Below are 22,888 nucleotides of genomic sequence, written 5' to 3' on the forward strand. Positions count from 1 at the left end.
ACTAGATTTTCTCTAGTGATATTATTTTGTATCAAGTTTAAAGTGGCAGATATAGGTTTTCATGATATAATGACCAGCTACTGGTAAAAGGACATAAAAGTGAAGCCAAAGCAGGTAGAGCTCCACCTCGTGGTTGGATGCAGTCTATGTCATAAGCGCCACCAAACTAAAACACTAAGGCACACCTCAAATCATTTTATTTTCACAAAGATGGCTGTGAAGATCAGTTATCCACATTTTATTAAGTCTATGGTTTGAACCAAAGGTGCAACCTGAAAAAACATAAAGCCAGCGTGAATTAGCATAAACATCAGTTCCACAAACGGCCACTTGAGGTTGACTGTAAACGTGAGTCAGTCCCCATAAACCTCCATGTTAAAATGTCCAAATTACAATAGAAATCAACCGTGTTTAAATGGTTTTGGTGTCTATACGGAATTTCCTAATTCATGACAACAGTTTCACATGACTCACCTGTTTAAATTGAAGTTATGCACAATTAAGGGTGTGGCTGCTTTGAGTGACAGGTGGGTCCTGTCACAGGTTGGCCAGGCACTAGGCATTAAGTCAGGCACTGCTTCATAACTGCCTTACAGGAACCCTATGGTGACGTCATGGAGTGTTTCTCCATTTTATTTTAAGTCCTCCCTTAGTATTTACTAGTTATTTTGTTCCCCTTATTCTCATGGCTCCCTTTAGCCTATTTCCCCAGATCGTCTTATTTTTAATACCAATTAAAAAAAAAAGAAAAGACTTACCAAGTTGATTGTTGTGGATGACATGCATATCATCTTGGCTCTGAAAAGACAGAGAGACTTTTTAATAATTCACATTGCAGTCTTCAAATAATGACCTACATACATTCAGTTTTTTGGTTTTAACAAAAGATGTAGAAGCTGTGGAAGGGTTGGCTTGTGTGAAGATGTTCGTTTTCTGCTAAACACTCCATTTCCTCTTCCTCACCACTAATTAAGACTTAGTGATACTAAATATGGAATCCCCCATGGGTTATTTGGAGAAATAATGGGTGATATCCCACGTCATTAGTCCTTCCTAATTGTGTGGATTTTGTGCCTGCAGCATTTAAACCCTGAGCATTCAGCTCAATTAAGGGATCCAGCACTGTTGCACCTCCAGAGCTGTCAGCACACGCTGCAGACCATGGAGGGATGAGTAAATCAATCACGAGCCGGGGAAACTTTGAAGGGCTGTCTTTTACCTCCATCTTTCAGAGGAAATCTTTCAGTCTTGGGAGAAGGCAAGAACGTGCCAGTTCTGGCAGTTTCCAGAGCTCTAGAGCGGTAGCGGCAGAGTATTAATAGATAATGACAAACCGAGACCTGTTTTGATTTATGACTTCCTCTAGACTAACAATCATTTCACCGGCAAGCTGTTGCAGCCTTCAGAGACCTTAACTAAGTCATAAATTCACTCTCAGCGGGTGTGGTACAGTGGTTACAGTGTGGTACAGTCGGTGCAGTTGCATGAGCCAGCCTATATATAACCCACTATCTCAGCACATTCAGAGGGCCACCAATTTTACAGAATAACCTATTAATTTAGTCAATTTCCTTCGCTTGAATAGCTTCTGGTTTCTGCCGTGACTTCACATCATTTTCCTACAATTCATCAAATTCTAAACTGACAAGTATCAAATGAGAAAGTTCAGCCACGACAAAGACACACTATATTGCACTACACACTATATAACACTATACACACTATATAAGTGTTCGCTCACCTGCCTTTACACGCGTATCAACTTAAGTGACACCCCATCCATAATATGTAGGGTTTAATAATACGTTGGCCCATCCTTTGCAGCTCTCACAGCTCCAACTCTTCTGGGAAGGCTTTCCACAAGGTGTAGGAGTGTTTTTATGGGACTTTATGACCATTCTTCCAGAAACACATTTGTGAGGTCAGACACAGTCTTTGCTCTAATTCATCCCAAAGGTGTTCTGTCGGGTTGAGGTCAGGACTCTGTGCAGGTCAGTCAAACCAAACTCAATCATCAATGTCTTTATGGACCTTGCTTTGTGCAATGGTGCAAAGCCAGAAGCAAGGAATTGTCCAAAAGAGTTCCTTTCACTTCAATTAAGAGTCCAAAAAAATAAAAAATAACCCCACACCACAACCCTACCTCCACAAAACTTTATATTTGACACAATGCAGTCATACAAGTATTGTTCTCCTGGCAACCACCAAACCCAGATCTTTCCATCAGATTGCCAGATGGAGATGCATGATTCGTCACTTCAGGGAATGCATCTGCTCTGCTCTAGAGTCCAGTGGCAGTGTGCTTTACACCATTGAAACCCATTTCATGAAGCTCTCTACGTACTACTCTTGAGCTAATTTGAAGGCCACATGAAGTTTGGAGGTCTGACTCTGCAGAAAGTTGGCGACCTCTGTGCCGCAACATCCGTTGACCCCACACTGTCATCATATGGACTGCTGTCACTCCCAATCACTTCCACGTTGTTATAAACCCAATGACAGTTGACTGTGGAATATTCAGTGGTGAGGAATTTTCACGACTGGACTTGTTGCACAGGTGGCATCCTATCACAGTACCACACTGGAATACCACAATATATCACTTACATGTGGCCACGGAAGTGACTGGAACACCTGAATTCAGTTACTTGGACGTATGAGCGAATACTTTTGGCAATATAGTGTATATTCCCGGCAAGGATTTGTGCATGAGCAATGCTCTCCCTCTTCACTTTATTTTTTCCAGGTGATCAGATTTAGAGGCGAATATATGCAGGGGCAGACAAGATCATATCACGGTGATTTGATTCAGTGAGCACGTCAGCTTAATTGGACTCTGTAACGTTAGTCATGCCCACCAGGCATCCGTCTCATCACATCAGACAGTACTCATTTGAAATAACTTGCTTAACTTAAGAGAGGAGTGACATAAATGCACCTCACATGAAGGAGAATTATTACAATCTAAAAAAGAAAAATGTCTTTAGTTTGAGAATGTATACTTTAGAGTAGAGTCTTGTAAAGAGAGGGTAACACTACTATAACATAGTCATAAAACAAATGAAAGGGTGCAGATGTGTGTGGTGGCTGTGACAGGAGTGGCACATGTTTTTCACTCCGCCGCCTCCTGCAGCAGAGCTCGTCTCTCAGGGCACAGACGGAACAGTAAATCACTGCTCTATGACTGTCAAGCAAAATAAATCAAGACATCTTTTGTGAGGAATTAACTGCTCTGTCAAACATCACCAATTAAATTGATTGCATGTACGCAACCGTGTGTGTGTGCAACGCGTGCATGCGTGTCTGCGGCATAATTAGACACAACCCCGAACGAGCACTAATGCGATTTGATGGATTTTAACGAGGAATCTCTAAATCTAGGCGGATGCTCTTTCACTGTCGTCTATCAATTTGTGAAGTTCTGCTGTTTTCCTGAGTTGGGATCTGTTGTAATGTAGGCTCTGTTGAGTCAGGGAGAGAGAGAGATAGAGGGGGGGGGGGGGGAGAAGAGGAAAAAAATAAGAGCCTCCTCATTCATTTCACTTAGACCAGTGTTTTGGCACAGCAGAGCTCGTGGCCCAGCTGCCTCGGGCAAAAACACACCAGGTCTTCTGGCAAATAGAAAGAAAAAAACAGAACCTGGCTCAAGCTTTCCGTGATACAACATCATCCAACAAAGTACTGACCTGACACATGCACAAACAAATTCTTGGCAGATAACTTTTTAATGTTACTGATCACTGACAGTGATGGAGGATAATATAAATGCTACTGTGTTGCAGTATTATAAACTTCAAACCTGTGCAGATTGCAACCTCTCTCTAGCCTTCAAACTCATCAGATCCTGGGTTATTATTCATCTTCTCACCTGTGCACGCCCCCACAAGCATCCGCATGCAGATCTATTTTCAGGTTTGAACACCTGTTTAAATTATCTGGACTGGTAGCTTCACAATTCCCCTTTACCTGGATGGATTAACCTCCAGTGTACCGTAGACGAGACTGAGATATTACACAGTGATGTCACATTATCTGCATTTAGCCTTGTAACAGAGGGCGTCAAATCAATAAAAACTGAAGAGAGATATGGGTTTGGGAATGTATTGTTTTATTTGGTTTCTTTTTTGTAATATCAAATGTCCTTCCTTGATGTCTATATTATAACTGTAATATAATAGCTGTTACTCTATTACCGTGGGCGCGTTTCCATCTGCCAGGTTTTATGTTTCATCAAAGTGAAAATAAATAATAATAATAAAAAAAAAGACAGATTTGAAATGCCATAAATTATAAATGCAGCATATTTTTATCTCTGGCTGAGGTGGAAACATTTTATGTTTCAATCAAACTGAAATGCAATGGAAACACACATTGCTGGACACGGAATACGACTTAAACCTCGGCTTCAGTGAAGAGACAACAAACAGCGGGAAGTGTCAACCTGAGTGGATCAAAGGAGCAAAGAGCAGCCTTCCTCATATTAATACATACCGCTGACACAGATTTTGAGTTCATTCATTTTCTCTTCTTCCCTTCTCTTAATTACACCTTCTAGCTGAAGCTTCATGTTCTCCAAAGGTTTTAACCTCCTGAGACCCTGCGTCCTCATATGGGGACGTTAAGTTTTAGGTTTTATTGCAGCTTATTCTGCTTCATTTAAACTCGCTGTCCTTATTAGCGGATGTTTTAGTCTGCCATCTAGTGGTAGCAAAGGCTAAAACGTATTCATTTATGCTTATTAACGTTTCTAGTTTGATACGACTCACAAATTTAACAAATTAGCATTTTTTCCTAATTAGCAAGGACTCGTTTGAGGATGTTGGGGCTTCGTGGTTTGCAAATCTGTCTGTGCCCAGTTATGTTCAGGTATTAAGATAAACAGCTTTATATTATGTTACAAATTGGGGACTTCTTTATAATATAAATAATGAAATAGTCCCAGTGTCCACATATGAGGACATTGTTGGTTTTTTGAAAAACTACTACTTCCAGTTCAAAATGGTTAGTTTTTATGCGTCTTAGGTCCTACTAATCCCAAATGTCTTGGAGGAATTGAAAGTACATACCAAATAAAAGCTCGGATTTCAGGAGGTAAAGGCTCTTTTAGAGCACTGGGGTCATCTACACACACATCCTACACCGGTGCAAGTCATTTATACTTTTATACTGGTGTGCCCGTCAATCTGGCTCACTCTATTTTAAAAAGAGTGCTTCCTGCTTCACTTTCAACAATGGCGACTGAAACTTTTGCTTAAATCTCACCTAACGCAAGTCATACAAATGTTTGCAACCTCCTCAGTTAACCGTTCCTCAATGTGTGAATCAGTCAGTATAATTGGAAGTAGTAAATAAATATGGTTAAAGAAGATGTTTCATTAAATGTATTTTTACATTTGAAGGCGCATCTATGAACACACATGTAAACGACACGGTCAATGAGTACCTAAAATTCCTTCTAAATCCTGCTCCTGGGTTGCACTTCATTACTCCTCTGAAGTTGGGTGACACAGGGACAACAAATCTTTCTCCAGTAAATGATCTAATATTCCACAGCAGAGTGAACTCATATCACGTCACATCATTTTTTTTTTACCGTTACCCAGAGATTAATTAGTCTCAGCTCGCAGAGCCCAGCTCTCTTTGGCCTTGTGCGATTCCACACGCAGGTAGCGCTCTCTGTAATCCCATCTGACAGCTGGCTGTCAGCCATTTGCAGGGGGATCCAGACACCCATAGGTGTTAAAAAGAATTTGCTATGAGCCCTACACTGTCCATCTGAAGGGGTTAGTTATACCATCCCTTGAGCGCTTTTGATCTCAGACACCACAACGTTGATGCAGACGGACGGGAAGATCGTACCGCGTGAAATTCAACACCGGCGAAGGTGCACTCGGCCGAGGCATACAAGTGTAAAATCCTCGAGAACGATGCTGCTCCGACTATATAGTGCGACGGTTACATAATCAAGGACACCCGCAATGACAGCCCTTTGATCCCCGCGTTTGATTTGGAAGCTCTTCACATACAGACAGCAGAGCTGCTGCCCCCTGCTACATCTACACAGTCCCTAAGGGCGCAGACGCTTCACTGATGTGAGTGACCCGTCAGGTCACATTAGCTTTCTGTTCACTGACGGCAACAATGATTCAAGGTTGCAGGATTTTCTCAATTTTGACATGTGAAAGGAGAATGTGTGATGTTGACACGAGTCACACGAGCGTCTGGAATAACGCTTCTATTAATGTTTTTCACTCTATATTTACATTAACCAGGGAGAGGAGTGACTGAAAATTGTCAGCTTCATTTTCTGGATGCCTTCAGATCTATCGGGTGGTTTTAAGAATTAAAAACGCCTTTTGTATCCCTCCACCGGGGGGGGCCGAGAGAACCGACAGATTAAATTTCATTCAATAATCATTTTTCAGACACAAGCAAAACCTCTTCATGTGTAATGACTTAATGACTTGAAACGTCTGCTGCCTTGCGAGCATCGGCAGGCCATTCTTCTCAGGTCTGCCTCACAGCACCTCTTCTGCATTTGTTGGCTTCAACTGGAAATTAGGAAAGCAAAAGAAAAAAAAGCAGCTTGCAACGGTTGGCCGGCTCTTATTGACACCAACCATTGCAAACAACATGCACCGTGATGGGCTCAACAGCTGCTTTGTAAGAACAGATTATTACTCTCACCATATTCAATTACAGGACTTGGACTGTGGCTATAATTTCTTATTATTGATTGGCCATTTGTTTGCAGTTATTATTTTTTTTAAAAGGAAAAGAAAAATTGAAAGTAGGAATACAAAGCCCCAAGAGCATTGAGTTCATACTTAAATAACACAGAAAGAGCAGCAAATCCTCACATTACAGCTTGAAATTAGGACTTTATTTTTAACTTTTGCCTTCATGAAAAAGTAAACTGCCTTGAAATGGATTCGTGTGTACCATGTTGTTGAGAAGAGTCCAGATGATGTAAAGTTTTCCCAACGATCCCCTCCTCATTTAATTTACTAATCCAAAAAAAAAAAAAAAAAAAAAACTCAGTTATACGATACCATCTTACTCTATATCAAAGTGCTATTGATGGGGCTGAGTTGCTGCCTGTTTTTATAAAGACTATACCTTTATGCAACGCACAATATGTAGTGCATGCTGTTTGCTCTCAGCATATGTATTCAGGTCATGAATATAGATTTCATTGTTGCAAAGCATTCATTTCCGCTGTGCTCTTGTTAGTGATGTCATCAGAGACTAGTCGGTGTCAACTCCATCACATAACAGTCCACCTGAGTCACGCAACCTGTAGTTAACAGTAGGAACCAATGGGCCATATACACTACAGACATGTAAGAAGGTAGAGACCAACTTATTGCTTTGCATATAAAAATATCAGCCACCTTATCTTTTTAGTAAAAGTAAGATAAATAAGAAGGTAACGGAGCTACAGAGGTTCTTATTCCCTCTGCCTCCGTGACAAACACAGAAGAAGTAATCAAACCATAGGGACCTCCCTGACAGATTCACTTGATGTTGATTTGTTCTGCTCATCATAAAAAGTCCCCGTTCTCCTTGAGGAGGCACAAGTACAGTGCGGGGAGCGCTGTGCGCAGTTAGCTAACAGCTACAGCTGCCGTTTCTCATTTTTACCACGCAGCCAAACAAAACAAATGTCAGTGAGCAATAACATCCGTCCAGTCAAGACAACTTAAACCTGTAATTAGACGTGGCTGGTTATAGCTTCAGATGGTATCCATAGCAACGATTAGTGAGCTCAGCTTTATTAATAATCCAAAAAAAAAAGTGAGAATGAAAGACTAATGCAACTGCATTTAGAGTTCACGTTTGCAAAGAAATGTAATTAGCATGATAAATTACAAAGGGTTGAATATTTAACTCCTGCAAGATGGGTTTAATCTACAATTCAGTCTGAGCAGTTTTTGATATGGAGACACTCGGAGCGGCTGAAAAGGGTTTTTTGTTGTCCAGGCTGTGCTAAAGAATAATCACCATTTGTAGAGCTCTTGATTTCCCTGAGCTCATATCTTCAAATACGGATGAGGTTAGTCCTCCTATCAGTGCAACAGCTACTTTATTCATACATATGTTTTAGCATCATTATTAGCCTTGTGACTCCAAGTTTTATTTATACATTTTTTTGTTATTATTTTTTATCAGGACAAGCTAACTTCTTTTTCATGAATAGAAAGGTGAGTCTGTGGCACTGACTTCAGCGTCCCCAAAACTCCACTTGTTCCACGCGGATCCTCTCTTGTGTGGTTATTCTGTAAAGTTGATGGGGTAATCGTTGTTTACTGTTCATTTTTCACACAGTGGAATAGTTCAACGGGGGCACTCTCACTTTGTCAGAAGCCCGCACTCTGAGGGATTCGGCCTTGTTTTCATAAGCACCGTCGAACTGTTGCCAACAGAGGAGACCAGACCGCAAAAAATTGTTGACAGCGGTCCAAATCCGGTTGCCCGGGGCAACAGGCAATGGTTACTGTCGGGGCCCGCTGTGAAAGTTATTTAAGGTCGCAGTCCATGGCCTCTGCATGAGATGCCTGATAAGATGCTTTTGACCACAGCTTAGCGATAAAAGTTTTATAAAAGAAGAAGAGGTACATCATTCAAGCTCTTATGTGCCTCATCCTTCTGAATCACATCTCAGTATTTATAAGAATTTCTTTAGCGATATATTGAATGTGGGCTCAAATAAACAAGACGAAAGAGTTTCAATAAGAATGTGACATGAAGTGGCAAGACACAAATTAGCAAATAAGTCCCTATTAAAGTTAGAGGATTATTTAATTAAAACAAAATAAAGAACGTGCTTTCAGCTCAATTTATTTCTGCTACTGTCTTTTTTTATTGCTGCTAAGTTTTTATTGCTCTACTTTCAGATGAAGCCTTCTTCTCATCTAACTTACAAGTTTGAACTCGTCCTCACCTCATTTAGTTCCTGACGTACACCACTGACGCAGCTCATTAAGCAGCATGTGACTTTGATTTAGACGAAGACAAATTAACTCATTTATAGGTTTGCTGGGAGAACACATGAATTCTTTCCAGCGTATCCAGAAGGTGTTTACACGTACGACAGGTCTCGTCCAAAAAAGCGCGGTTCAAGAAAAAGGTCTTGCTAGAGGCCAAGGGAATGGCAAGGAGTGTGAAAAAAATAATCTTTTTTTGTCTGCCTGCTGCTGAATCTCCAGGTGAACATTAACAGTATTCTTAGCTTGGAGGAGTTGAAGCAGTGATTCACGACATGAGGCTCACACATCTCCTCTTCGGTTTGACTTTTCTTGAAACGAACGCCCAAAGCTAGGGGATGGAGAGGAAGAAAACGATGGAGTGACAGCCATTTACGCTGCTCAAAGGATGTTTGGCAGAAAGCAGAGCGACCTGCAAAAAGCACCGCAAAACACCAAGTGAACAACGTCCATCTTGTGACAATTCGATGTTCTTCAGGGAAACTTTTGGACCTTGGATTCATGTGGATGTCACTTGGACATACACCACCTACAGCTGACCAGACCAGACCAGACCAGACCAGACCAGGCATCCCCACCCCATAGCAATGACACAGCAGGATGCAGACTGGCCCAGGACTCCCTCAGAAGTCCATTCTCTGATGAGTCACAACTATTTAGGAAGCACAATAATATTAGGAACGGGGTCTTAATGTTATGCCTGGCCGCTGTTTGTCTGTATGTCAGATTATTTTATTCAGTGTCCAAATTAAACCTCAGAGCAGAATGATTTCTTTGTGAAGGCAGCCAGTGTTGGTGGAGCGCACCTCGTCTGTTCCTGCGCAGCCTTAATGTGAACTCAAGGAAATGTTTGGATTATGTAACTTAGTGAAGCTACATTTTACCCACAAAAACAGTGACTCAATGACTCACTTGTGTTTGCTTGTGTTTGGGTTGTGACTGGTTATGGCTTTTTTTTTTTTTTACCCCCGCCCGACATCTAGTAACACCACCAGGGGGGAGAAGAAGACCCCTTTCACAGTAAAACTTCCTGCAGATTCTTTGAAAAATGGCCTCGTGTCTCATGTAGCTTGGGAGTTGGAAAGATTTGCACTGACTTTGCAGGATGTTTGTAAGTCATCTCTAACATTGTGTCGTTCCCCCGTATCTACTTTCTCGCTACTCAACCGAGCGCAGGAGATTAAGGCATTTCTGCGCACATAAGCAGATGTGTAGTATATGTGGTGTTTAGGATGCTTGTGAAGCCCTGAAGCGACAGATAATCACAGTACCTGCGTTCGCCTTTGACAACTTCTGCAAGTCATTCTCAGTTCAAACTGGTGCCAATCATCACAGGCTTTAGGCCATCTTCAAAGGACACTGTGATTTTTTTATTTATTTAGATTTTCTATTTTTTTTTTTTTATATACAGTTGCAGCCATCCTTCCCTAATACAATCCTCTTTTCCAAATGTTACATGCAACAATATTTGAGTCCATGCTGGCTATACATTATGAGATCAGTGTAGTACCAGAGCCCCTGCAGATTTAGGCAGGAATCTGAATCATGCAGGGATGAGCCCAGCTGTTTGAAGTCAGACAGGGAACCCTCTGTTATGTGCAGCACCAGATCTGCTGTGCTGACCGTTTGGTCTGAAAACCTGGAGAAATAAGATCTAAACCCAGAGAACAATGCTGGTTTGAATCTATAAAATGAAAAACGTCTTCACAATGAAGTCAGCATTGCTGCTGATACTCCCAAAGGACAGAAATGTGTGGGTTTTTTTATTTTATTTTTTTTTATTATAAATAAATCTCTGAAGAAGCAGGAGACGGTTTTCTAAACAAAATAAAATAAAAGTATAAAAAGAAAATTATTCAAATAGTCAATAAGCTTATATAACTTTATTAATATCATTTGCTTTGAGTTTCAAATAAATCAATTTTCTTAACTGTAGAGTCCAGTAATTTATAAGCAAGCTTCCCGTCAAGGTCCTGATCTAAATGCCATGATGTTCCACAACCAAACTGGAGCACTTCCATGACCTAAAAATTTGCATTCCTTTTTAATTTGTTAATGTTATTCTTCCGCTAAGGAGAAAAAAAGAAAAAAAAGAGCAGCAACCTGGTCCACATTTTGTTATGAGTTGTGGAATAAAAACCCACCCTTTCTAGATGAGCCTCTCAAAATGCAGTGAGGACATTCTCTTATTAAGAAACTTAAAAGTAGATTGCGAGTGTGAAGAGGATGCTGTGGTCCCACGATAACTAGGCAACTTCCATCCCGTGAGCTCTCAAACCCCGCAGGGTGCTCTGGTCAACGGAGGAGGAGAAGACCGAAGGAAATGTTGCTTTTTTAAATTTTTTTTACGCTTTCAAACACATTTCAGTGTAATAATAGATGTATTATAATAGTTTGGATTAACAAAAAAAGGGAACACAATAAACCTGTTTCTCACTTTTATGATGTCTTTTGCTTCAGCACATTAGACATTTAGACCGTTTTTCCGTCACCATTGTTGTGAAAACTCGTCTCCTTTCATTCCCCTAATGGGTTTCTCCTGCACTTTATCACGGTGACAGGCAGCTGTCCCTAATGGGTCCTTTACAGAAAAGGGAGACTATTCTTTGACGGGTAAGTATGCTGATAATGTGCCTGATTAATTTTGAATTAAAAGTCCAGTGCATTTGTGCGCTTCTTAAATATATAATCTACACAAAGAGCCACGTGCATGTTTTCTTTAATTTTTTTTTTATTTTCCCTGACGACACACTGGAGGTTTAGTCAAAGACAATTACTGTGCAGAAACATTTGAAACGGCGAAACTTTGCCAGAAGAGAAAGTATTAGTTGACATCAGCCATAAGCGAGGCAGCAATTTCCCATTTCTGTGATGCTAAGCACCCCCCGCCATGAGGTTTACTGTCAACATCCTCTCACACCAGTAAGAAGTAGAGCAACTGAACTGTTAATTATTTATCAAACAGCAACTGCAGAAAATGCAAGTGCAAGAAACTCATTTTGAACCGGAGGATGGAGGAAATGGACCACTAAATTAAACTTCTAATCTGTGTTAAAAAAAAAAAAAACAAACACTAAACACTAACACTAAAGGGCTCATTTTCATGCAGGAAAATAACAGGGGTCAAGTGCTTTTCTTACCTGTGAGCCTTTTCCTGAGCTGCCAGCAGCAAAGTTGATGTGACCTGTGTGGAAGGGAAAGAGTAATTACATTATAACAGATGCACACAGCAATCAATTATTCTGTTTATTTTTTTTTTGTTTTTTTTCAAATGTCTCTGTCTGAAAGCTATCGAACTGAGGCAGAACTAACAGAAAACTACATTAAATTGTTTTTTTATTTATATGCAACAGTCGCATTTAAAAAGATGTTTCAGGTCTTTCTTTGTTCCCAGCCACTGTTGGGTCTCTGAAAGAACCGTTCACCCATCCAAGTCTGTAATTAGAGCCCAGAGAGCCTCCATCCAATTATGTCGCCATCGATTCAGACACAAGAAAATCTTCGCAGAAAGATGCCCAAGATTTCAAATCAATACGTCAAAAAAAAGAAGACAAGCGTCGATGAGAATGAATTAATAGAGCAGTTTATATTAAATCCTTACCACCTCCACTTTGACATCGCTCAGCTTTAAATCTCACTTTAATTGGATGATATAACAGAGAAATAGCTAAATTGCCAGACTCGCTGCAGGAGCCATTAGAGGGCAACTGAGAGTGCAGAATAAAACCTTCAGGCAGCAGACGTGTTTTCTAAGAACGGGCCCGGCTGAAATTATAGCACAGTATCCGACAAAGACCAATATAATGTACATATTTCATGAGATTGATACAATTTCCTGTGACTTTCTCCTTTGCTTTTACGACCCAGACTGCGGCAAATTTCCTCAGATATTAATTCTATCAATTGCAACGAAAAACTGGACTTAAATTATTTAAAGAGCCAAGGAAACTTCAAAACACTTCTGTGTGCGAGGCCTGAAACAAAGCCACCAGGTAGGACAAATGAACAACGTAATGAACCTAATTATTTTAGTCAAGGAAGCATTAAAAACAACAACAACAGAGAATATTATATTTCCTTGTTCATTGCAGGACATGACACATCTTTAACAGAGCAGAAAACATTCACATTTATCGCACTGATTTCATTTAAGGACTATTCGCACGTAATTTCTCTTTTTCCCATCCCGCCTTGCGTTTCGATGCTGCAGGACAACACGGTGCACAGCAGTTCACGGTTAATAGAGTGTTTTTTGTGATGAGGACAAAATGAGACAAATGGAAAAGAAACAACAAAACAGCCACTGATGATCCATTCAATCATACGAAGGCCTTTGTTGTAAGGAAAATAATCAGAGAAACGCTACGTGTCGGCGGCAAACACTGTACTAATCACATTTCAATTATATACTCACTTAAAATTACATCAGGAATGGTAAACGTGTTATTACCGATGCCCTGAATGCGCTGTCAACTTTTAAGGCGAAATGGGTGAGAGGCTAAAAACGGAAGCACTAAAAGCACAGAGTGCCTCATCACCAAACACAAAAGAACACAAAAGTAAAGGAACCTTGAGCAGAAATCATTTTGGAAGTAGTGTCTCCAATTTAAGGACAAGCTGGAAGGTGTAAAAGTGTTTATGTCTGCGAAAGTTCTCAGTCAGTCCACGTTATTGTTAGGGTTGCAAAGGGGTGGAAAATTTCCAGAAAAAGTCTGGAAACTTTCCATGAAAACTTCAGTCAGGGAATTTTGTGATTTTTTGTGAATTTAAGGCCTAGTGGAATTGATGGACATTAATGTGAATAAACTGGAAATTTGGGATAATTTAAAGAAATATATATGAGTCATATGTTCTCCTAGAAGAGAACCCTAGTCTGCTAAATTTGTTGAGCTCTGGGGGAATTATTGTGGCATTCGTCATATATGTTTGTACACAATATTTGCACATAAACAAAAACTTTCCATCAACTTTAGCTGGTGTTAAATGCTTCCACACTCTGGATGACATACGTGCATTCAAAAAAGGCAAACATGTAGCCTAAATAGAAACATATATGAGCAAGCTGAACTAATGGAAAGGTCAGAACATTTAAAACTGATGTATGAAATCTTGTGTGGTCACATAAAACCATCAAGCAGGAGGCAGAAGAAACAGCATCACATTTTGAGGTAGCTAGCATCATGATAAGCTAACTACTAGCTTACATTAAGCACATTTGGTTTACCAGTAAGCTAGCAATAGCAATCATCATCAAAACTTACTTGACTGTATGTAGTCCTTTGGCTTCGATACTGTATCTGTGTTTTGGGCTCAGAAAAGTTGTTTTAGCAGGGAATTAGTAGGAATTCACAATGCATGTTGAGGGTGTGGCCTCAACAGCTCTGCAGGGAGTAGTGTGCTGTGATGGAGGAATAACATACTATACTCAACTGTACTCACATCAAATCTAAGCGTTTCAACCAAGATTATGCTCCAATATATTTTTCTACCAACTATATTATGTTCCTAACCTTCAACTTTGATAATTGCCAGTTTAAACCAGTTAATTCCCATTAAGTCCTGTTAATTCCCATGGAAAGTTTCCAACTTTGAAAGTTCACGGAATTTTGCAAACCTAGTTATGATTTATCCAAAAAGCATTTAGAGAAAAAGATAAAGCAACTGGTCTTATTAAGTATTGTTTCACCACTCATCTGAGCAGCTTCTTCATTTCTAGGTGGGAAATTTGAGCCTAAATAAGGAACTCTGTGGGTGTGACCCATCAGAACTGTCAGGAGACTGTTTGTCCCTGTCCTCTTTCCCTATGAACAGTGTCCTAACGAGCCATTGTCAACCAGAGGCTCCAGTCTCATGTGTTTAGTTTTGGATTAAAACAAAGACAATATATTTTAAACACTTATTGCACCAAACTGCTGCATAAAAGTAAGGAAAAGTCTTTTCATGCTGATAAACAGAAAACTAAGAGATATTAAAGAACAACGGGTGAAATTATAATAACAATTTAAATTACACTGCCTCTATTTTTGTTAATCAGCAACAACAACAACAAAATAAATAAATTAGGCCTAAACCCATTATTCTCTTGTCTGTGAGTAGTAATTGCTGCGTAAAGTTCACAAACATGAAAATTAGTTGCAGGAAATCCTGAGCTCTGCAGATCGACCGGAGCTCCTACATCGTCATGTGGCATCGAGCTTTTCTGTCCGTATTAAAAATGCAGCATCTGGCGTGAAACGGAGCATCCTACAGGAATACATCGGAGTTTGCAATACATTCTGCTACATCTGCTCAAACTTCCCTTCTTTTCATGACTCACCCAGGGGAGGGAGATACTCGCGGAGAGAGGGAAAGACACGGCAGAGATGGGAGGACGCGGCTCTCTACATAATGCTAGGAGTGCTGATGGGAGCGCCTCCACCTCATCGTCTCTTCAGCCCGCGTAATCAAATCTGTTGTTTCCTGCCATGTTTTCAATTGAGCCACAGCGAGGGAAAGCTAGCTTTGATTTGGGAAATTCTGGAAATCACTTTACATGATGAAAGCTCCGAACGGCTCAGCCGAACGCTTTTCAGCGAGCTGCTGAATTTACATTGTCGTTGTAATAAAAGCAGATGTCCAATGCAATTAGCCAGGAAACACTACGCTCATAACAATGAGAGAGTAAGAAGGCTGTATCTTAGGAAGAATCTGACAATGGAAAATATGTTTAGGAGTGCAGAGTTCCACTGAGAGCTATTTCCATCTAATGAACTTTTTTTGCCGGTAATGTGAAAGTGTTGATGGGTTCATAGTAATTAAGCAATGGTGTTCTTGTTTGACAGTCAGTGTCTGACTTCTAATTCATCCACCGTCTAATGGGCACGGGGAGAGTTGGGAAAAAAAAAAAGACGCCACATGAAAGTGCTTTGAAGTAACTAAAGCGCATTAACAAAGGCAGCTATGCAGCAGGTGTATTATATTAACTCGAATGCAAATTAACAGTCGGCTCTAAAGCAGCTCTGATAATCACCGTGGCTGGAAAAAAAAAAACAACAAAAAAAAAAAAATAAGTGAGCAGTGGAAAAGCTGAGCTGCGGAGATGCACTAGTTCAGAAAAACAAAGTTTAACTGGCAAACACAATAACATCTAAAATCATGTTAGGGTCACAATGCTGAGATATATGGCGGTGCTGCAATCCAGAAACCACTTGAGAGACCAGCGCACAAAAACTGCACAGCTGAGGACTCTAATAAAACCGTAGACAGCAGCTCTCAGGTCTCGAGTTCACACAAGAACGTTACCTGCGCGGCACAGTCGGGTAAAGTGGCTGGAAAAAGTCCAACCGGGGATGAGAGAGGAGCGAATATTCAACTACTAGTGAAAAAAAAATAATCTCATTTGTGTTTCCTCCTTTGCTCTGTTTCAAGTGTTTTCAAATTTAATACAAAGTGAATATTCATCTTGATTTATTCATGCAAATTTGATGGCGGCAGTTTTTAGTTTGCAGTCTCCAGTTACAGCAGCGTAAACACAGAATGCAAAAAGGTTAGCTGTGGCTAATCAACCATGTGGCGGTAGCGGCGTAATCCTGGGAATTCACGTCTAAAACCAAACTCTCAATGCAGGAACGGCAAGAGCAGTGTAGAGATCATAGCGACTCTGGTGCAGTTTTCATAATGAACACAATCTCTAATCTTTAATTCAATATTTGTTGCATAAAATTAACATTATTTCTAATAACTAAAGTCTTTCCCGAAGAATAACCACACTAGATGAGAATTTTAACTCTATTAGCATTGCCATAAGCTATAATTTAGTCTGTAAAATGCCTGAAAAAGCTGATTTCTGGTTTGGCTCTGAGCATCTGTTCTGTTTGGAACCACAGATCCAATAAAAAAACAGTGCATCTTGATTGTAGCACCAGTTCAACAGGTGCCAAAAACATGGAGCAAATCCAAGACACCACAAACTTTTCAGAAAGCTCTGCCGATAGTACAGTTTGCTTGTTTTTCTTTTTTTTTTTAACTAGAGCCTTTGAGCTTCTCCTGAAATCCAGCAGATGTCGAGACTGACATTAAAAGTGTTTTCTTTGGACGGCCAGGCAACACACTTCATCATCATTTTGCTTGTTTATTTTATTTTATTTTTATTTATTTTTTTGCATGGGTTTAGTACTCGATCACTTCCCATTCAAATACATGTGGCATCTTGTTCTTATTCTTATTCAAGGTATTTGTGTGTTTGCGGTTGACCTTTGGGAGTGTGACACCAAACAAGAATCAAACTGGCTCTTCTTTGTCCGGTCAGGTGACCACAACTCAAACACATTTACTACACTATGACGTAAAGTAGAGATCTCTCAGTTGTGAACATAAGAGAACTTTTCACAATAAAGAGATTATTAAAATGATTGATTGGCTAATTAACTTTCCTTCTTGCCATTTCTAAATTTCCCATCTGTGCAAACATAATTTCACTTCATCTGTAAAATATATGAGTGTATAACATATACCTATCAGGCATAACATTATGACCACCTTCCTAATATTGTGTAGGTCTCCTTTGTGTCTCCAAAACAGTTGAGACTCATCAGAGAATGGACATGGGACTTCAGAGGGTGTCCTGTGGTATCTGAAAACAGGACGCTGTTAGTGGGGGTCTCAACCTACGGTTTGAGGGGAGGGGCCTCTGGATCATCCCACAGATACTTGATCAGTTTGGGGTCTAGTAAATTTGGAGGATATTTAGGGAGCTGGGGTTGGCTGCTGCCATCAACGAGTGTCATTGCTATAGGGCAGGGTGCCCGGTCTTGTATCGTCACAAAATGGTCATTGTTATTTGCTTCTCCTGTCAGTGGTCTTAATGCTGTGGCTGACTGGTGCGTGTCTGCCCCTCCATATTTGTGGTGTATATCAAGTTTTGTCGCTTTAAGTTTCAGTCCCTGATGATCAAAAATGACTTGGACTTTAGACGTTATTTGTCCCAGAAGGGAGATTAGTTTCCACTTGACTGTACACACATTCACCACAACAGAAGATTGGACAAGACAAGAAAGTGTTCAAATCAACAACAACTTATGATATGCTCTGCTCCAGTTTCAAAGTCTGTGGTAATAATTCTAATTCTTCCACGGGGGGAAAAAAACAACAACTTTGTGTCGACAGAGACAGGAAAAAGAATTATAATGAAAGTAGGTCCTCAAAGGCTTGGCACAGATGGCACACAGTGCGCACTGTGCACATACAGTTGTAATAATGCATTTGATTTGTATTTTACAACTGCTCTGCCAACTCTGCATGCAAGAGGCCCAGGCGGCATCATCCGGCATCGTGTCATATTAAATTTAAACTTTCTATTCTTGCTTAAGCAACGGCAGCAGCTATGCAGGACCCATGGAAGCTACACCTAACCCAGTTACCACTGTGGTATAGCTTTTTTATTTAAATGCAGTTAACATGAATTACGTTACTAATTACTGCAGTTTTGCCCTGGGGTTCTAGCATTTAAAAAAAGATGCTTTGAAATAATAACAGTAATTCACACCATTTAAAAGGCACTAACACTCTGTAGAACATGAAGCACATTCTTTGGAAAATTGCACATGGTGCGTGAAGTAGACCACTATCCGTCCATTGCCGATAACTGACACATACAGGAGAGGGCTTACACATTCACACTCACAAGCACAAATGTGACCAATTTAGAACCAACAATTAACTTAAAGACCGTCATACACGGAGCCAAAAGCATCTGTGGCCCTAGTTTTTGAGGTTGTTCCCAGAATGAGTTGCTCGGAGAGATCCCTCCGACTGGCTGATCGATTTAAAGGCTTAGTGCAGGAGAAAAGAAGATGAAGTGACAAAATGAAAGAAAAAAAACGATGTTCAACGGGCACACACAGAAGAGTGTTCTTATTTTTCGGGACTAGCCTGACATAGCGCAGTACCAGACAGTCATGAAACCAATCAGAGCCACATGGCTCTAAACAACTGAAACTAAGCAGCGCTCAGGTGACGTGGATGACTATGGGATAACTGCTTTTTGGTTGATCACTACAGAAAGCCCAACCAAGCAACATGACTGGGACAACAGCGGCCTAATCAGTTCATAACAGAGCAACTCTCAATTTTGTGGACAGGGGAAATTCGGGCTAGCTTCCAGGCTACATTAGACCATTCAAATACACAAATATTTTCACAATAACCTGATCATCTTTTAGGAATATACTGATTCAAGAGCTAGGTCACCTCCCAGCAAATACAAACAACCTGCTGCCACCTGCTGGTATGGACAGTTATTTCCTATCCTACCTTTATGTCGGCTTGGTATATCACTACCTTAACATCCTGCATGTTTCTGGACGGTGATAGAAAGGAAATCCACGTTGTCACAGGGAGAACAGTGCACAGCACGCATACAACTATCCTTCCCCACTAATTCACCTGCAGAAATCACAAAACATTCAGTACAGCGACTGCGTAGCAACACAGCACTGATAGAGATGCTGCAACACAACGCTTCACGGTTAGTGACTGCATGCATTTGTTTTATTGGGAGTTTTATTAGGGCAACTCTGCCAGCCAGTACACTGGTCACAGTCAAATGGAAACCTAACAAACTCGTCACGGGTTTTATTCTATGTTTTCTGAGATCCACCCGCACTTTCTCTTCTGTGACAGGTCAGAATATCCGCTTTGAAAAAGGTGCATCAACAGAAAAAACACATCAATAATAATCAATAGTGAAATTAAGTGTTAGCAGCAGCCCTGGGTCATGGAGCTGAATCCCTGCCCACATTGGCCTAATACCAACAGTCGGATGTATTTAAGGGAGAGATAAAGCAACATCTCTGACACCACCAGGAGTTTTAGTGAGTGGAGCTTAATAAATGTTTTTAATCAATGAATTAAACGACTACGACTTCCATCCACCCATTTGTCCCATAGCCAAGAGCTACTCATTGAAGCCCACAGAGGAGACTTCACCACATCCTTTATCTCTTCCGGCTTTCTATTAGATGTACCTCCAGCAGCAAATGTGAGGCCATTTTGAACCACTCTAAGCAGCAGCTTAAGTTCAATGTCCTCCCAAATCCCAGACCTTCTCACCCTGTCAACCACAGTGAGGCCACGCAGCCCGCAGAGAAAAAAGCAACGTGGCTGCGATCTCACGGCTTCAGTCAGCCCCCGAAATCTGCGGCCACAGCTGAGGTTTTGTCAGAACAAAAGGCACGAGAGCTGCTCCTTTTGGCTCAGCTCACCGCCGTCACCCACATAAATCTCTCAGTACTTATTAATGTCACTGATCTGTGGCATCTGAAGGTGGAGGGAAGGGAAAAAAAGGTTTTACGAGGTAAAACTGCAATCAGTACGTTTAATTTGAGCTGTAATCGTCACATCCGCAGTTGGCGTACAGCACTTTCTCTTCAAATAGCGTGAGTCACTGCACTGTCCCCCTATGAACAAGCAAGAGCACACTGTGCCACAATTGAAATGCGCCCCATGTGGACTCAAAAATTGTGCCCCAAACTGGGAAGTGGTGCTTCTCATGCCATAACACTCAGGTCCAGTGCACATCAGGAGTGACAGTGGGCCGAAGCTTTGCGGACACCGTCTTTGAAAAACAGCAGAGGTGGCACCCTAATGTCACCAAACTGGCCACTCTCCAGATCTCAGCGGTGCTTCGATGTTATAGTTCCATGAATATTACATACGGGGAGGGTGGGGGGGGGGGGGTGGCAGAGAAGCAGCCTTGTCAGAGTGTGATGCCCAACTAAACGTCCTTGACTCAGTGCCAGGCACACAAATAGAGCTTTTGCTCGTGGGCAGGGTCATCTGAGACCACGGTGGTGCATATATTTCAGACATTGTATTTTTGACACGTCCACCAGCTTTAGTAGGTGTTAATATATCGAGCATCTTCAGGTAAGAGGAAGGGAAACGCTTACATACTTTCTTGATTGAGATTTAAGATTAAGCTGATTCTAAATGACATGTGACAACTTTTTTTTCCCCATTCCCAGCAAACTCAAATTACTTTAAAATGAAGAGATTTTACACGAGCATCATTAGGTGGAAAGCAAGCAGAGAGGAAATGTAAAAGAGCGACTAAGTTTAGGTTAAAGGCTCATTATTCTACGTCGAATCCAATTAATAATAAATGAGTGAGCGGTAGTGATTTCATCCAACATTAAGACTCGGATACTCCTTTAGCCTGTAACCTGTGCTGTAGTCCTAACCATGAGAATAAATGATTATTTCCTGTGTCAGTGCTTTCTATTTTTCATATTTGCACATCTTTGTGTGTTCTCATTTTATTTTTTTTTTCCCCCACCACATTGTGGCCATTTTCAGAGCCAGCAAGGCCAGCAGACTCCCCTGCACTCTATTTATCTCATTCTGTTCAGTTGGACCCCCATATGGTGCACTGGGTAGAAGCAATATTGGTCACTCAGTGCAATTCTCTTCACAGCTGCAGCCAAGCATTGTGTGCAGCATGACATCACGTACAATGTCTTGTGCTGCACGTATAGTCCTTTATTCTGAACTGCAAACTGATTAAAACACGCTTTTTTTCTTGTTATGGCAACATATTTTATATTTAAGCCATGTCTATTTTGTATAAAGATCTAATTCAGTCGCAATTTCTGCAGCAAATTTGACTAGAATGTGCAATAAAATGCATGTCTTTGAATGGTTTATAGATCTGGTTTCTTTTCACTCACACGGAAGCAAAAAGAGGGGGAAAAAAATCATGGCACTAACTGTGCTTTTCGTTCATTCTCCCACTTCAGCTGCTAAAATGCACTGCGCGCTTTGCAGAGCGACAAAGAAAAGCCTAAGTTGACGCTTGTGTTGGGAGCTACAGTGCAGCCGGAGGTGCACTGATCCTCGGGCTTGACTCCTGCCAGCGCAGCGTCGATGTGTCAGGAAGAAGGAACGCCGCTTTGCCGAGACACAGACACGGACACGAACACGGGGTAGAGGGGTCGATTTAAACAGGATTGCCTCGGTTTTAAAAGAAGACAGCTTTAAAACCTTTCCCTGCGGTTAACTCTAATGCGCAGTCATTAGTGTGCACGAAACCCACATGGCAACCGGTGCGTGCAAATCGCCTTTCAACTCCTCAGGAAGTTGAGGCGGATCATGGCTCCGCACTTCTGGAACTGTTATGAAAACACTCGCCTCTTCTTCGCGTCTGAAACATTGCCATTTTCGGCGTCGCCGCTTTTCCAAACACAAACTGTTCAGTGTTGCGGGCGTCCCCGTGCCCATGCCCCTCTCAGAAGTCCGGTCCGAGCCTCCTGACACGAGGAATAGAAAGTAAAGTGAGTACTTACAGAAGGAGAGGAAAACCAAGCAGCATGCCAGTTTGTGCCCGATGTGCGGGCTGTTCGACAGCATCCTGCGAGAGTCCTGGGAGCAGTGGAGGAGGTGGAGAAAGCTCGCAGTGCATGGGCTTTCTGACAGTGTTTTTTTTTTTCTTCAAGTAAACAACCGGGCTTTCCCTTTTCACAGTTTCACGGAAAACGGGGAGTGGGGTTGTGCCGTGGAAGGAGGCATCCCCGGTTTCTGGAGAAGGCGCAGGGACGCGCTCTGCTGGCGGAATGAATTCACTTTCTGCTCCACCAGATGGTTAAAAAAAAAAAAATCCACATACTGGAGGCTCGCTGCTGCCTTCAAGTGCTGTTATGAAAATCCTGCTTCTGAGCACTAGATCTGGAAACGCAGCCTTGGTGGCGGACAGTTTTTTTTTTTTTGTTTTGTTTTTTTGTGGAAATAATTGCAAAAGCACCCTTTCTATCTTTCTATTTAAGAGTTTGTTAAGAACTGACCTTTAATGCTCCCAAGAAAAGCTTTAACAGAAACAGAATTGTAATTTTATACGACAAGGGGGAAGTTGTAACACATTTAATTCCTCA

The 22,888-nt window shown here is 41.2% G+C and overlaps 1 protein-coding gene across 1 annotated transcript in view; it reads right to left on the reverse strand.

The window, feature by feature from the left end:
- Positions 1–22,596, reverse strand: part of b3glcta (beta 3-glucosyltransferase a) — a 64,320-nt gene extending 41,724 nt beyond the window's left edge. The window contains exons 1-3 of the mRNA XM_047595226.1: positions 22,307–22,596; positions 12,128–12,171; positions 759–798 (exon numbers count right to left, since the gene is read on the reverse strand). Coding sequence (XP_047451182.1) covers positions 759–798; positions 12,128–12,171; positions 22,307–22,370 — 148 coding nt within the window. The 5' untranslated portion in view covers positions 22,371–22,596. The remainder of the gene's footprint in view (positions 1–758; positions 799–12,127; positions 12,172–22,306) is intronic.
- Positions 22,597–22,888: the final 292 nt, after the last annotated feature.

This window comes from Mugil cephalus, chromosome 9 (genome assembly GCF_022458985.1).
Source record: "Mugil cephalus isolate CIBA_MC_2020 chromosome 9, CIBA_Mcephalus_1.1, whole genome shotgun sequence".
Classification (NCBI taxonomy): domain Eukaryota; kingdom Metazoa; phylum Chordata; class Actinopteri; order Mugiliformes; family Mugilidae; genus Mugil; species Mugil cephalus.